Source organism: Anastrepha obliqua, chromosome 5 (genome assembly GCF_027943255.1).
Source record: "Anastrepha obliqua isolate idAnaObli1 chromosome 5, idAnaObli1_1.0, whole genome shotgun sequence".
Lineage (NCBI taxonomy): Eukaryota > Metazoa > Arthropoda > Insecta > Diptera > Tephritidae > Anastrepha > Anastrepha obliqua.
The window spans coordinates 2502442-2519761 of NC_072896.1; the positions used below are offsets into that span (position 1 = coordinate 2502442).

Here is a 17320-nt window from a genome sequence, read left to right on the forward strand (position 1 = left end):
AGCATTTTTATGTTTTCTATACGACGCCCTTAGCTTCCATAGGAGCTAAAGGGAAATATTAATAATATACGCTGCGGAAATCAATTCCATGATCAATAGATTCTCAGCCGATAAGCCCACCACAAACACAACTGACCTCAGCGGACTCTAACGTGGAGTGGTGGTTACAATCTTTTTTTTTGAACTTTTCAAGACAGCGATTTTTAGAGGTTCGTCTAAATTCAATACCGTACACGTTTAAATTTTTATAAAAAAGACATTTACAATAAAACAAAAATAATACGTGTGATTTAAATAATATTTTAATATATTAAATTTTTCAGATAACACAAGTCAACTAATGAGTTATTAAATTTTATATTCCAGAAAAAGCTATGAGTGAGAATTTTTTATAAACATGAAGCGTACTCGTTGGTGTTTTAAAAAATAACATACACATTAAATAAAATAATTCTAGAATATTGTAAAACAGTGGAGCAAACCAGGCGTTATAACATCACATAAAATAAATGTAAACAAATAAAGAAACACTTTTAAAGAAAAGTAGCACTTAAATTAAGTAGTGCATAAGTTATAAAAGATACCAACTTGATTTAGAAAGAAACACAATCCAATTACAGTTTGGAAAGTAGCGGCTTAAGATAAGTATTTTGTGTTTTTTAGGCGCTGATTTTCGTTAATCAAGATTTTTAAATAATTTTTTCCTGATTTTTGTTTGTGTACATTTTTTTGCATAGAAGTTTGTTTGTTACATAAAGGCAAAAGTAAATATAATTAAACGTTGAACGGACGAAGACATTAGTTTCAGATTTTCTTATCTTTTATTTACTTAACTTTTTAGGTAAACTTATGCCATATTTACTTGCCGAAACAAAAGCAAATTTTAAAAATTTAGTGGTTCAATTAAAAATCGAAAATACATTAATTACGAAGCAATACTTTACGTTAGTGAGATTGCGATTTTAAGTAATTTTTCTCCTAAACGACGGCGAGTGTTCAACATTTTTTAAGCGCATAAAAGCGAAAAAAACTAAAGCTTTGCATTGAGCTTCTTAAAAGAGAAGTTTGAACGTTAATGTTTCAAATTGTTTTTAGGTAAAAGTGTATGCATGCACTTGAAAGATTTCTAAAATATTTGAAACTTAGAGTTTAGATAAACAAAACGAAATAGTTCGATTACCACAACACCTCTATGTTGGTTGATTTGATCACAGCTGTAAGAATGAGGAGGAGGAAGAGTCTGCAAGACATAAACGGTTCACTAGTTCACACAGGGGCTAGTTTACTGGGGCGGCAGCCCTTGGTTGGGAAAAACCCGAGTCATTGTGGTAACGTAGATACGGCTGCCATGGGAATGAGTCTGTCAGACATCTTCTTTGTCGTTGTCCTGCGTGGCATGCCACTAGGTTAACATACTTTAGCTCATCTCTGATGACCTTAGGGATATAAGCCAGTTCAATAAGTTTGTACTCAAAACAAAGTGGTTTAACGAGGAGTAGCAGATAGTTTGAGTTGGTAAGTCAGTTGGTTTAAAGACCGACTGCCACTTTCCTCTACCTTCCTACCTACCGTAAAACGCTTTACCAGTGCGCGAAATAAATTCTATTTTACAATAAAGATTTGTGAATTGTCTCCAATTTTTGAAGCGGATTTTTCCTTTTGTTGAAAGATATTGTTTAGTTTTGAAGAACTTCATATTTGAATGAATTTGATGATTTTTTAAAATATTTGCATTATTTCTTTAACCATCATTGAAGCAAAGAAAGTAAGTTCCTTTATAAAAATAAAGCGCTTAAAGCTTGCAAAAATTGCGAGACACTTTAGTAATATTAGTAATAATTTTGTAGCTGTAGTTTGACCAATGGCCGACACTTCGACTTGCGAGACACTTTAAAGAGACGAGAAATTTCGAGTTTTTAGAGATTTTTTGATTATTTTGACTTTTTCGTGGTGCTGCTTTTACTTATTCATTACTTCATTTATATTTTTATTTAAAATTTATTTGAACACCCGCCGCAAAAAATTTAAATTGTTTAATATTTATACTTCAACGCCATGTTAACGATTGCCATTTTCAACTATATTTTGGTAGAAATTAAAAAATAAATAATGGTAACATAAATAAACTTAAATAAAAGCGATTTTTGCATTTCTTAGCTTTTCAAATATTTTCCACACACGTAATTTGCTAATTAAAACCGCCTGTCGGCTTATGCTTGGGCATACATACATATTATTAAGGTCTAACGTATATATATATATGTGTTTAAAAATAAACTGAGGTGCAGCAATTGCTTGCCGCTTAGGGGTCTGCATTGCTTAAAACATTCTTCTAAGTTTATGCCTACTTCTCTAAGTTCGCTAAACATTACGCACTCTGCGCGAGTATGGGATACTAAAGTCTACAGCATTTTACAGCATAGCACATACGGAAAACATATACTTATGTGTGTAAACAAATAAAAAAGGAAAAAAAAATACAGGCTTACAAACTTACTATACATTTTCCTCATCTTCATTAGACCAATTATTAAATCTAGTATTAACAGCATTGCAGTAAAATAATTTAACAACTGAAAGCTTGCTGAGCTCAAAAGCTTATCCATTGAGAAATACGTGGATTTCTCATTTTTATTTCGTTCAGTTAATGTACATACAGATTTTTTGGTTTTATTCAAACATACAGCTTTAAAATGTGAAATAAAAACTAACCAATATTATTTCCTGCTAATTAAAAGTTCAATATAATTAAACATATTTTTAAAAAATATCGTTTTATAGCTCCACATCGACGACACTTTCTATGTGCATGCTGAAAATTATTCATACTTCACTGAGTCCTAACTTTGGACAGACGTACATAAATATATAATAGATATAAGATAACTATTTTACAACAACTACACGTGTGTATGTATAATTTGGCCTGTTTTCAGCCATTACTGCACTTTCACTTGCACTTCTCGTCCTCCTACTCCTACTCCTACTCCTACTCAAATACCTCAACTGTTGAACAGCATTTAACTTAGACTAAAAACTTAGCACTAATCGCGAGCGCACAATATGCGCTGCTTTCCCACTCCCAATCATCACCGTACTAGTCCTTTATATGACACCCGATACGGTCTTCTCATAGGGCGTGCCGAGTGTGTCGCGTCGTCGCGGTAGCGTGCCACTCGCCGTCAGCGGCGCCGATTCTGGGCAACCCAAGCTTGTTAACAGCTCTACCAGTGCTGTGGTCTCCTCTACACTATATTGCGGCGCCGGTATGCCACCGTTTGTGGTTGCTGCTGCTGCTGCCGCTGCACCACTAGCTGCAGCGCTATTCGTCGCATTGCTGGTCGTTGTGGTCGTCGCTGTGGTGGATGCGGTTGAGGAGCAGGAACTCGTATTGCTTGCGGTGCTCGAGTTCGTGTTCGTATTGCAGCCATTAGCAGCGTTGGCGGCGGCTGCTGCTGCTGCGGCGGCCTTTAGTGATTTGGCGGTGGCCAGTGATTGTGCGGCGCGCGCATATGCCAGGCAGGTGCGTCCTTCATGGTCGGCATGCTTGATGTTGGCACCATTCTGTGTGGATGAGGGGGAAAAGTGTGAAATGCCAAATCAATATTTATTATGCAGGTTAAAATTAAATAGTTGGCAGATGACTTACCCAAATGAGCAGTTGCGCTATGGCCAAATTTCCGATGGCGCAGGCCAACAGCAATGGTGTTCGCACATCACGTGGACTCACATTGGCATTGGTCACTTCACTATTAGCGGTGGCGAGTATCAAGACGATCGATTTAATGTCCGATCTGAAATTTGAGGAAAAGGAAGGATGATATTAAAGTAAGAAATTGCTTAGTTTCTATTTTATAAGAAGATGTGATTTGTGTTCAATGCTGTTCTTTAGTAGTCGCTCAGTCAGGTGGTTTGTGTATTGTGTGTTTCTGTGAATTGTTTGTGTGATTTGAATGGTGTCATATCACGTGATGTAATATATTTCTTGTATGACGCGGCTCACAATGATCTTTAATCATGTGATTGCGCATCACCTCGTTACATCCAGTATGGCCACATGATGTCACTATGATTAAAGATCATATGATGGCATATCAGGTTATGTGATATTCCCGTATGTGATTTTTGATATTTAATTCTTTTTTTGTTTTTATTAGACTGTAATGCATTCTACAACAAAAACCAAATAATTCAATGCTCCGAATTTTGTATAAAATCCACAAAAAATTTATAAATTCCCAAAAAAAGAATTAAAATTTCCATCTTCTTATTTAGAATCTATATATTTGACATTTTCTGAATAATACAAAACAAAATTTATTTTTAATTGCAAATTTTAAAATCTCAAACTAATGATTAAATATCATTTTTTTTGTAAAACTCATTATTAATGTGGTGCCTGATTATACGTATTTAGGCATGATTCTTCCACAAGATTCTAGGCTGAACCTCTTCGTCAATTTGCAGGCGAGATTTTTCCCTACATATTTGTCCGAGGATTTCGGTCGATAAGTCCACCACAACCGGCTTCAGCGGACGCTAACGAAAAATTTTGTGTATGCAGTTTTATAGCCGATTGAAGTGTAGTGTAATAAAGAGTAAGTTTGAAGTGGCGAAAAATTTCGTTGATTTTTGACAATCTTTTTTTTCGCTGAGATGTTGAGCATCTTCTTTCATATAAAATTGTTCGCATTTGTTGAATTCATATGCTTTTTTTTCGCGGATAAGGAGGTTTAAAACAAGTAAAGTTTCATTATTAATAATATTGCATTAGAACCCCTCAACTAAATGCTATGGCAAACAGGTAGGAACTGAAAAGTTGACTTAATTTGCTTTGTCAAAACTCCACAGAGAAGATGTGGTGGCTTATCATTGCTTGTTTTGCAATGCTTCTTGTAGTTGTAGTGTTATTAGCGTCATGTGATTGGCTTTTGCATGTGATGTGATGCTTTATTGTGCTTTTGGTATGATTTTGGGAGATTATGGCATGCGTTATAAGGTGCAATTCAGTAGATTAGATTTATATATGTAAATATGTAAGTGTGGTGTAATTCTATATCAAGTGGTTTAGTTTTATGAACATTATATGAAAAGTTTGACTTGATATTTTTTTATTTTTTCCCGCTTACCTGATCACCGCTTCAATTAATTGCTGTCCCGGCGTTGTATTTGTATACGCATTGCACTGTGCTAAAAATTCTTTAGCCTCATATTTGCTACGTATCCACGCTTCCTTCTCTTCACGCGTTGAATTCGGCTTTGGTTTGCTACGTTGACGCGTGTTTGCCTCCCACACCGAATTGGCCAAACTATTGCCTATGGCCAACATTACACTGAGATGACCAGCCCTGGCGGATAAAGAATACAAATTTATTAAATTTCGCGCTTCATTTTTCCTAAACAAAATACTTACGGCCAATCATCCAAGCCCAGCGAACGGACTTTGGAAATGTGTGAGCCCAAGTTGCGATGAATGCCCGAGCATTCGATGCACATGAGCACACCCAGATTTAAGCTGGCCCACTCGGGATCTGTAAAATTTTGAATTTCAATAAATTGCGTTAATGCAATAATGCTAGAGCTTTTAAAATAATTATTGCTATGAAAAAAAAAAAAAGATTTGTTTTCTTATGTTTTAACTTACTCGGCGCATCACAGTCGACGCAATAGCCATTACCCGGCACTCGTGTGCGTATCGCCACCATTGAGGCCAGCTCACTAGTGGTCGCCGGTTTGGTTTTCGTGCTCTCAATACCCTGTAGACTTTTGAAGATCTCCTGCTCAATAGCAGCTACCCATTCGTCACGATCCTCGGAACTTGCCGCCTCAAAGTGCCATTGTTTCGAATCCAGCGATACAATGAAGAACTCATAAATATCCGAATCGTCCACTTCATTCGACTTGACGCTGCTGCTTTTCATGCGTCGATGACGTTTCTTAACATTGGGCGTTTGAGATTCCAATTTGTTGGCCGCATTGACGGCCAGTAGTTCGCGTTGTTGCTGCTGTTGCTGGCTATCACTGCCAGCAATGAATGTCTGTGAGTTGGAGTTGGACATAGCGATGCCCTCATCGCCACTGGTCTGTTGCGAAGAGTTCGATTTCACTGGCTCACGCAGCGTGTCGAAAGCGGTGAGCAGCACCTTTTCGGTCATCTTCTTCTCTTTATTGTCCTTCACAATCGACAGACAGCCAATGCCCTCGCTTAGTCCATTCTGTCCGTGGCTGCGTCCATTCGCGTGCATTGATGTTGTAAGTGCGCTATTGGTGATGATCGATTTCGAACCGCGTGGCTTTTGGCCCGGCACTTTCACTGTTACATATTGCAACGGTATTTCCTTGCCATGCACGTCGTCCATATAATCGTGTAGCGAAGGGTGATATGTAAGGCGTCCATCATCGCAGAGCGTCACATATTTCTTTTTCCACTCCTTGTTAAGCGATTTGCTGGAGCGCTTATAGAGGTAGCCCTGCTTGATTGGTATGGATCGTCCGCTACCCAATTCGCCATTCTTCAAATCTTTCTCGCCCTTCTTGGAGGAGGAGGGTATGAAGAGATTTGAACGCCGTCGACTTTTGCGACTTGTAGTGGGCGTGGATGTGGGTGTCGGCAGATCCTTACCACCGCCGCCGCCGCCGCTACCACCACCACCACTGCCATTATCCTTATTCTCACGTAACGGCACCAAACTCAAGGGTGGTAAACTTTCAGCTGCTTGGTGATTTGATTGTTGTTGAGAGTACTGCTGTTGTTGCTGGAGCTGCTGTTGCTGCTGGTGATGTGTCGGTGTAAATTTGGTGATGTTATTATTCTCATTCGTGAGCATCGAGAGTTCACGATCACGTTGCTGCTGTTCTTTTTGTTGTTGCTGCTGCCACGCTTTCTGATTGGGTGGCAAGCTGTGCTGTTGCTGTTCGCTGTGCACAAAATCGGCGCTCATGCGCATCGGTATGTGATGTGACGATGTGGACAGCGCGTGATGGCGGTGCGGCAGCGTCAGATTGCTAGTGGAGACGGCGCCCTGCACCGACGAGGTGGAGGCCGAGAAGCCATTCGCATTGGCGCCGCCATGATTGTTGGAATTGTGATGATAGGAGGCGATGCCGAGGCGTGTGCCTTGCGGCGTTGTGGGTCGGGAATTCACGGTGGGAGGTAGGGGAATGCGCTGCTGGAGGATCTTTTGACAAGCTGTGGAGGAGGGGAAAATTATTGGATATTAATAAATGCATGTGATAGGTGTTAGAATGTGAAATGGTAAAACGTTTGCGGAAAAGTACATAGAAAAGTGTCCAAAGAGAAACTAAAATCTATCTCGAACTAAAAAACTTACCATCTTGGAAAACGCGTTCTACATTGAGTCCATATGTCGCACACGTTTCGTAATATGAACAACGTTTCAGATCATTTGCCAACTTTCTCGCGCGCGAATCATCGATCACACGGGGATTTCGCTCACTAATGGCATCTGAAAATTTAAAAGTACATCAGTAAGAATGGAAATGCTTAGTAATTTCTGAATTAATACAACGAATGCTCAACATTTTTGAAGTGAAACTTCTTTTGTCTCGAAGGATGAAACGCTGTGAGGAGTAAAACCATAGCGTTTCATCGATATGTGACGCTACGCCAGCGCCATCTGTTAAAAGCGTGGCGTGGATGAAACGCTGTGAGGAGTAAAACTACGCTAAACTACGTAAAACTCACGCTATGCCAGCGCCATCTGTTAAAAGACTGGCGTGGCGTGTCGTCTTATCGAATGTAATTTGTAAATATGACATTTGATTGATGGCCGCCGTAGCCGAGTGGGTTGGTGCGTGATCACCATTCGGAATTCACAGAGAGGTCGTTGGTTCGAATCTCGGTGAAACAAAATTAATGAAAACATTTTTCTAATAGCGGTCGCCCCTCGGCAGGCAATGGCAAACCTCCGAGTGTATTTCTGCCATGAAAAAAATCTGCTCATAAACATATCATAAAACAAATTGAAATAAATGTATAAAAAAAAAAAAAAAAAAAAATTTTCTTGTGATTCGAACCAAGGATTTCGGATCGGAAGCCCACATTGCTAGCCGCTGGGCTATCGCGCTGTGCTGTCGCCGCAAAATAATGTATCATAAATCTGTTTACCATACCAAAGACCATACACTTTGCGAACGCATTTCGGTGGAAACAGTTGACAGTTATCCCAAACACAATATTATTAGTAACGCGAGACGCGTCATAGAGTGTGTGTGTAGTTTTGAGCAAATCTTACAAACATATTTTGTTTTGTTGATTGATTTCTGTTAAATATGGCATCAAATCAACAAAAACGGAAACCGAAAACAGGTGCTGAACGGCAACGTGAGTATTTGGAGCGTAAAAAATTAAGAGCTACTGTTGAACACCGTGACAGTGAATCCTCCGGTTGTACGATAAGTGATAATTTGTAGTACCAACAACAAGATGCGGAACTACCATTGATGCAGTATTTCATCGATACCTTGATAGATTAGAATGTAGATCATTTTTTACGTATTTCAGTTACCATAAAGCCCTTGTTTCATTTTTGGAAAACGAATCCAATAATGATAATGACAATGCCGAGAACCAAATGTAATTGAGTACAATAAATTCATTTCTTTTTATATTAAAATAAATAAATAATTCTGTTTAATAAAATTCCATTCCATGCTTTCCATGACTTCTGCATGCATTATATTGAAATAATAGTTAAATTATTGATTTGTTGATAAAAGAAGTTTCACTTCAATCGTGCGGGTTCCGTGAACTACCACACACTTTCTTTTTTTGTATAAGAACAAAATGCGAAACATCGTCAGAGAAAAAAAGATCAAAAATTAAGGGGAATTTTGAGCGACTTCAAATTTGCAGTTTAATAAACTAAAATTTAATGGACTACACAACTGCGTACCTAGATTTTTTTTTAAATACTGATTAAAAAACTTGGAACTTTGATGAACATTTGTTTAACTTTTCTAAATATTGCGCAAAGTTTACAACTTTTATTAATTTTTAATCATTACAGAATAAACTATATTTTTATAAAAAAAAAAATTGAAATTAAAAAGTAAATAAATAAAGAATCAAAACTTGGCAATAGTTGGTGTTTTTATAATTTTCTACGCTGAGAGGCACTTTTATCATTTTTGACGCATGCAAACCATTTAGACTCAATCTTCTCATCACTCCCCACTCTCATTCCTAGAGAACGGCCGATCGATTATAATTTCAGCCGTCTGCACCTAAACAAACAACATTTTTTTTAAATCCAGTATTTTTATTAACATTGTAAAATAGTAAAAAAGTACATAAACAACAAAAACAAAAAGTTATATCGGGTGTTTTTTAGCTATATGAGAACTATCGATGCCGATAAATAGCGTGGGACAGGTGAGAATGGCAAACTGTTTCTTTCTGTTCAGTAAGGTTCGGCAAGTCATCATTAATCGTTTAACGCCAGAAAGATTTAGACTGATTCTATGGACTCTGTAACTCGTGGCCGCGGCGGACATATCGTCCCCTTTCTGTGTTAACCTCGTAACTTCATTTTTTTCGAAATGGAGATTTTTAGTGAAAAACACTCCTTAGCGCTCCTGTTACGTAAAACAAAACATACAATGTTCATAATGATTATATAATTTTTTCAGAGCGTTTCGATTTATCTCGTATCTACATTTTCGAATTCAAAAACCTCGTATCTACTATAAGTATCGTATCAAATAAGTTATAACTTTTCATAGAAGTTAAGTAACTCTAAACATTTTTATCGATTTACTGAAAATTATGATTTTGTAGGTAAGAGGTTAACACAGAAAGGGGACGATATGCCGGATATCATATTCCAAAATTAAATGACATAAAATCATCTACCAGTTCATAATAAAAAAAATTCATTCCAACAATGACTGACTTGCAGCGCTGAACAATTGCCTGCTAGAAACTCACGGCATTTAAAAGCAATTTAAAAACTGGGGCCCTTAATCCCAGTTTTCAAAAAATGTTATACAACTAAAACTTTATACAATTTTTCAACAAAAAAAAATTAAAGAAATGCTCGGCTAAAGTTCGGCTTTTTTTTTGGCCGAAGCAGTACCGAAACTGAACTGAAATTTTGTGGCCGAATATGGTCGAAGACGAAGTAGGGCCGTTCTCTACTCATTTCTATTGTTTGCTTTCGTTTTTTTTTATTCAAATAAACTATAAATTAAAAAAAACGTTTATAAAATATTAATTCTTCTATGCCGTAAAGCGCCTAAGATTCAGATAAAAACATACTAATATTTAGATTTTAGTCTTAAATTTTATTTTGATGTGAATGGGTATATAAAATTGTGCAAATAATTGAAAGTGTAGCCGCGAGTACCGGCAAATACTTTTGCCACTTCCTTACTCCATAGAATGGATGTTTCAATAACAGTTACAAGGAACCTAACCAGTTTCGACTGAGACCAACGAATTAAACAATGTCATGCTTTTCTTCCGTTTTGTATTTGATTTGGCATTTGTGCATATGCGCTACGGGTCATAAATTGGAAATCTTTCTCACACAAAAATTTCAAAATAATTTTTTATATACTATTTATGAACGGTTCTACCTAACTATTTTTTTCATGGTGTGTGGTGTGGTGAAGGTGAAATAAATATCTCATGTTGTTGGTTTTACTCGAAAAAAATGTCTTCTCATTATATGAAAATATTACGAAAATATTGTTATGTGCCCTGCGAAAATATTGCGTATTTCAGTTGCGAAAATGTTGCGTATTTACTTGAAATTTCCCAATGAATTTTTTTTGGAAAAAAATGTATGTTGTTTTATAAAAATAGAATTTAAAAAATAGTTGAACTGCCTCTCTATGAAATAAAGTAGAAAATTGTTCAAAACACGCGCCTAAATGTTGCATTAAAATAAAACATGTAAAAAATTGAAAAATTACATTATTTAAATGCCCACCATGGGCACGTCTACAAGTCAAATCCGCCAAAGAGTTGATTAATTAATGCCTAATTGTTAGGAACATCCAAATATCGATGTTGGAGTTGGTTCAGCAACACTCTGCGCTACAGCAGCAATATTCTCATCAAAACGTGCAGTTTTTCGGTCCTTTTTATATCCACGACAGAACCACTTTTTTGAAATTGTTTCACTAACCTTTGAATTGTCGACTCATTCGGGCGATTATTTTTACGAAAAAAAAATTACGAATTTTGAGATATGTTGTTCTTAAAGATGTACCATTTTCAAAATGCATTTCAAAAATTTTAATGCGTTATTCCATTGCATAAAATTGTACATATATCTACTTGACTAATGTCAAAGATGGCTTAAAGCAAGGTCCCATCTAGGAATTATTCTCTACTGACTTCTAGGCGTCACTTTCGGAAGTGACATCAGACTTTTGAGTCAAACACTCACTACAATATCGCACAGAAGACAAGATAGTAGTGGGTTAGTATAACACTCTTCACGCCTCCTCTACTTTAGAACCAAATTTGCAGACAGTGATTGGGACTATCGACGGCTTATAGCCTTCATAAGCCAGCATGAGAGGAACCTGGACTCTCATGCTGGCTTATGAAGCCTGTGGTGCCTTCGGACATAAACGCGGCTCTACCCAGATGCTATACTTTTGTGGTCCCAGGATAGAATTTAGCCGTGGTGGAAGGATTGTTATGGTATTAAACCTAAGAAAAAAAAAACACGAAAAAAACACATCCTTTATATGGATATCTCGTTTTCCCCTACGAAACTATGATGATAAAATGAAAAACTAGAACATTCTATAAAATCTATAGATTCTTGTGCAGATGAAATGTTTCCTAGATGACCAAAAACTCGATTTTTTTCGCAAGAGGTTATTAAACGCGTGTATAGATTTATCTATTGTCTTTTGTGCTATTACTAATTAAATCATTTTCACTTTAAATAAAAAAGTATACTTAAAATCAATTTATTCATTATTTTTTCTGTGGTAAAAGAGCTTCTCAAACAATAAATGAACGCCTGAACTAACATCTATTCATCAATATGCAATTAAACTTCAATTTCAGAAGTGATTTATGTATTGAAAAACATTTTCAAATATCAATTGTAATAAAATTTAAGGGTAAAAAGTCATGCCCACTTCAATGTTAAAAATCAAAACACTTACCTTGTGTGCCAACTAAAATCATTGGTATATCTTGACCATTGCGAAAATGCGCCATTTTATTATAATAATTGTAGATTGTATTGAAACTGCTCTCGTTCTCAAGACTAAAGACGAAAATCACGGCATCAACCCAAGCGGCAAACTGTAAGAATAGAGAAAGAGGGTTGAATTTAGTAATTGGTGCATTGTAGGGAATAAAAAAAGCAATCAAAAATATAAAACAAAACATTCAAATATATGAATGCCCTCAATCTGATGAACTCCACCGCCAGCCAGTAGACTCCGAAAGAAAAAATATGCAAGAAAAGCGTCTGCGAATATATGAGCCAATAAATAAAAACAAAGCCTGAATGCTAAAGCATTAAACAACCAAAAACAAAGTTTTCAAACTTAAGGGGGAAAATAATGCTTCTCATAAAAAATGAATATGCATTCGAAAAGAAATTTGCTCGCAAATCGCGTAAAATACTTGCATATGCAAGCCCTTGACTTTGCTATGCCTTAAGTAAAGGTTAAGTAACCAAGGTACCGGCCAGCTATAACAAAACAAATAACGCACAAGTATACATACTAACGCAAGCACAAACAATACAAATAAAGAAAATGCATATGCTCGTTCACACATGCATACACACGTATGCAAGCGAGCTTAGAAGTGTTGACGGCGACAATGTAGTGCTTGAATAAACAAAAGCTTTGAAAAGTAGGCGGAAAGCATAAAGAAGTGTAAAAATTCTAAAAGCGTGGTATGAAATCGACGAAGGGGTACTTTGGGAAAGATTGTTGGACAGCAGTGCTTGCAGCTCGAAGTGAAATTTGTTTAAACTTTAAATTCATAGACTTGGGTGTATTTTTGAAAGAAGTGCACACACACACACTTGGAAGCTAACAAACAACGCGCACAGAGCACTTGACGCGCGCTTTGCATGCATATAAAATGAAGTGGAGGCAAGCACTGCGTAGCATAGTTTTGGGGGCAAGCAGCAACTTGGCTTCGAGAACATATTTTTTTATCAATCGCTCACAGCACTTTGCATTCGATTTTGTTTGCGAGTGCATAAAATTGAAATTTTTGGTTTTTTTCTGATAATGAAATGAAGGCGCGCCAGCAAACAGCTAGGAAACAAGTCAAGGCACAGGATAATGAACTTTTAAAAAATCTTTAGAAAAACTCACACGCACACATGTGTATACATGTGTATGTATAAGAGCCAGAAAAGCATATACAAATACATAGGCACATATGAGGCTAGGAAAGCGCACATTTGCATACATATACGTGCGAGTACACATATACATATATTACATATGTAGTAGAAAGTGCCATGAATGTTTGCGTTTGTCTGACTATACGCTTCGCCCGCATGCAGCATGCAGGGCATTGAAGTAGCAAATTACTGATTGTTGTTATTGCTTTGTTGCGTGCAATGCAGAGAGCGTCCATGTCAGTTGCTGTTGATGGTGCTGAAGTTGTTAGTGTTGTTGCAATTGTAGAAGCTGCTGAAGCTGCCCGCTCCACTGCCTATTGCATTTGGGGTAGACGCCACTGCACACTGCGCAGGATTATAAAATATTATCAGCCTCAAAATGCAAGCCGCTCAAAGGTATGCGAAAAGGTGGCAAATTCAGCCTGCAACCTGTATACGCTTTTTAAAGGTTTTGAGGGTGTTTTTTTGGAGAGTTTCAACCCACTACCGGAGTAACAAATAGTTGCTCTCTGAGCGCAATGCTCAGTTAATAAAATTACTTATACATACATACGAAATATATGCATTTGAGTGCATGTAGTTTGTGTTGGAAAGCTACTCTGGTAGCAGAGCAGCGCCTGATTTTCCACAAATTCGGTTAATTTTGTTAAAATATTAATATTTGCTTACCCTTTTCAAGAGAAAATACTGAAAGAGTCACAAGATGCTAAGATTTCACAACTGTTAATAATCAAGCCATTTGGCGCCTTAAAATATGCCTTCGACGAAGCAAGTAATACAACACAAAGAAAATTTTGTAACACAGCTTTACACGCTAAGCTTAATTTTGCTACCGTCCTTCTCGCCAGCTACCACAACACTAACTCGCCAACCAGCCAGCCAGCGAACCAGGAAGGCAGGCAAGCAGTCAGCCGGCAACAGCATTTTCTACAGGATTCATACATTTGAAGCAAACAAACACACACGGTTGCGGAAAAGCTTCGGAGTCAGCATCAGCTTCAACTTCAGCCTACGTTTGTGTTTGTGTTCGTTTGTGATTTTCTATTCCTGTTGTTTTTATTGTTATTGTGTGCATTTGTAGGCAAATAAAATAGGAAAAATTGCTGGCACAGCTCAGTTGTGTATATTAACGATGGGCGAGAACAAGCGCGGGTGTGTGATATTGTTGTAGTTGCCGGGGGAAATCCACTTTTTGTATATGTCGAAACGCCAGACGGCGACGACGTCTATGTACAAATATGAATGGTTATGTTGGCGACGGCGGCAAAGAAAAAGTATGATGAAATGGCGTGTAGAGAGGACGTGTTGTTGGTGGTGGCACAACACACACATACACACACATCGTTGTCAGACAATTGTTGGCGCTGGGGCGCTGGTGGTGGTGCCGGTTATGGGCCTCTGTGGATGGTAATGATGTCCTCGAGCGACGCGCTGGCGACACGCAAATGACTGATGATATGGCATGCATGTTTGTCTGCTTGTGTATATGTATGCAAGCTATAAAATGTTGGCACGAAATAATTTTGTTTTCTTTCATTGTTTTTGTTTTTGTTTTTGATTTTAATGTTGTTTAGGCAGTTACATTGGCGAAGCGGAAACATGTATGGCACAAAACTCTGTCAGCGGAAAGCGCGCAAGACCTACTGTGGGTGGTTGGTGTGGTTCACGGTGGTGATGGCTTGTACGCTTATTATGCAGAACAGTAACAGGAAAAGTGAATTTGCTGCGCAGTTGATACCGATTCAGATTCACTTTTTTGTTTTCACCATTAAAATCCGATAAACCCATATTTATATATTTTTTCCAAATGACTTTGGACGCTTTCTTAAACGCTTTCAATTCAATTCCAATTCATATAAGGAGCTTAGTAGGGAATACTTAAAAACTAAGCGCTGCATTCATATGAACAAATGCATTTTTAGTTTTAAGGAATTTATATATTTTTTCAATAGATAAATACGGAGCCTTAGATTTTAATAAGACAGTTTTGACTGAGTAGTATGAGTTTTTGGAATTTATTTAAGATATTCATACATTTCATAAGACTCCCTTAGAAACAATATGTTTCTCCCCGTCCACACTGAAAATCCCGATAATACTTGCTTAACCGCTATTAATTCGGTACCCCTACGATTTCTCTGCATATACACGCCGTTGAAAAACTATAAACACAAAAATATTTGTTATAAATATATGGTTCATATAACAAAACAACCCATATAAAGCAAAGTTCCAAAGTTTGTGCCAAACTTTAAAATTTTTTCGAAATTTCACGAAAACTTTCAACTTTTTAAAAAGCATTTTTAGATTTTTTTTGAATATGCAGTTTTATAGCCCATTGAATTTCAGTACAATAAAGTGCAAGTTTCAAGTGACTTGAACATTGCGTTGATTTTTGATAATTTTTTTTGCTGTGGTATCGCGCCTGTATGTACACTAAATTTTTTTATATGGAAGAAAAAGCATAGCACCGTAAGCAATCAAAAATTGAATTCAGCAGTTCTTCAGCTCATTCAATTTTGGTATTATATTGTGCTAGTTTAAAGTTGCTCAAAATTCGCATTGATTTTTGATAATTATTTTTGTTGACAGTGTTATGCATTTCCCTCTTTATACTGAAAGGGGGCTTCAAAAAATCGATTTTTTTACTGCAATCGATAGATATATTATAGGAGAATATGCTCTCAAAATTTTATAGCGGAATTCAAAGTGACTTCGGAGTTACCGTCCCTCGTGTGAGTATACTGTCTATACTGTCTAACTGAAAACTTTGAAACTCGTTTTCTCAAGACCAAGTTTTTGAAAATGGCGTGTAAGATTTAAAAAAAACGACGAAAGTTATCGTTTCAAACCGATAATCTATATAAAGATAATTCAAATGCGCAACTAATTAACAAACAAACTACAAAAAAAAATCATTTTTTAATGTTATTTAACACCTTTTAAAAAAAAAATATCGAAAAAAGCACTTTTTTCAATAATTAATTGTGTGTTCATTTTTTCATATTTTTATATAAGAGTAGTCTATTATATGCGGGAAAGCCTTCTGAATAAGACAATTTCTTTCTTTTGTGTTTCAGGTGAAAACTACGACCGCAATCTTACACGCCGTTTTACTGGCGCGCAACGAGAAGTAGTGCGAGATCCCTCATATGTCCGCCATTTTGTTTTTTTATTTATGTTAAAAAATTGTTTATTACTCTTCAATCATGCCTTGAAATAAATGCAAACGATTATTTTTAATGATTATTTTTATTATTTATTTCAAAGTCTGAGTATACCGCTTTCTATGCACTAAGCAAAGGAGGCAAATAAGTTCCTGCCTCCATTAAGCTGAAGTGATAATACAACATGTCAAATAAGCCACACTTAAAGCTACTTTGTGTTTACTTAAATACATCAAAAGGTAACATTAACATATGTAACACATACACACATACATATTTACGTACACGTAGGTAAACTGACCTTAACAAGCATGTGCTTGAAATACTATAAGTACAAGCGTGGTTTCAACAACTTCCTGCTGCGGTATTCAATAATACATTGGTAGGCATACACGCAAATATGTGGCAGGCAGCTATTCACACTCTGCTGGTGCTTTGGCAAGTGCTTGAACTACAGCACATAGTTTGTGGTAAGCACAGCAAAATCTCAAGGAAATAAAATTCGCTAAACCTCTTACTCTCGGAGATTTACGTGTCTATCAAAGATCTTAACAAACGTATGGCGCATGCGAATAAATGGAAATTGCGGTGGTGCTCAGGCAGGGTAAGTAGTGCATAGTTTCTCAAGTACCCGTACTATTTATTCCAAGCAACTAATTGCCGAGACTTTAGTTATTGTTCTTTGTTGTGTGCGAAGTGCATTTACGTATCGAAGGGTAAGCAGCACTATTAGGTATTTCAGCCAGTAAAGGAAGATTTCAGAACTATTCGGATATAATGTAGAATTTAAAA

General features: G+C 36.8%; 1 protein-coding gene across 3 annotated transcripts in view; it reads right to left on the minus strand.

Annotated features, from left to right (window-relative positions):
• Positions 1-1430: 1430 nt before the first annotated feature.
• Positions 1431-17320, minus strand: part of LOC129249407 (centaurin-gamma-1A) — a 132054-nt gene continuing 116164 nt past the window's right edge. For all 3 annotated transcript variants that reach the window (XM_054889209.1, XM_054889208.1, XM_054889210.1), the window contains 7 exons: positions 12154-12295; positions 7332-7466; positions 5645-7189; positions 5414-5531; positions 5130-5348; positions 3650-3794; positions 1431-3564 (listed from right to left, as the gene is read on the minus strand). In XM_054889209.1, the coding sequence (XP_054745184.1) occupies positions 3106-3564; positions 3650-3794; positions 5130-5348; positions 5414-5531; positions 5645-7189; positions 7332-7466; positions 12154-12295 (2763 nt within the window). In that variant the 3' untranslated portion in view covers positions 1431-3105. The remainder of the gene's footprint in view (positions 3565-3649; positions 3795-5129; positions 5349-5413; positions 5532-5644; positions 7190-7331; positions 7467-12153; positions 12296-17320) is intronic.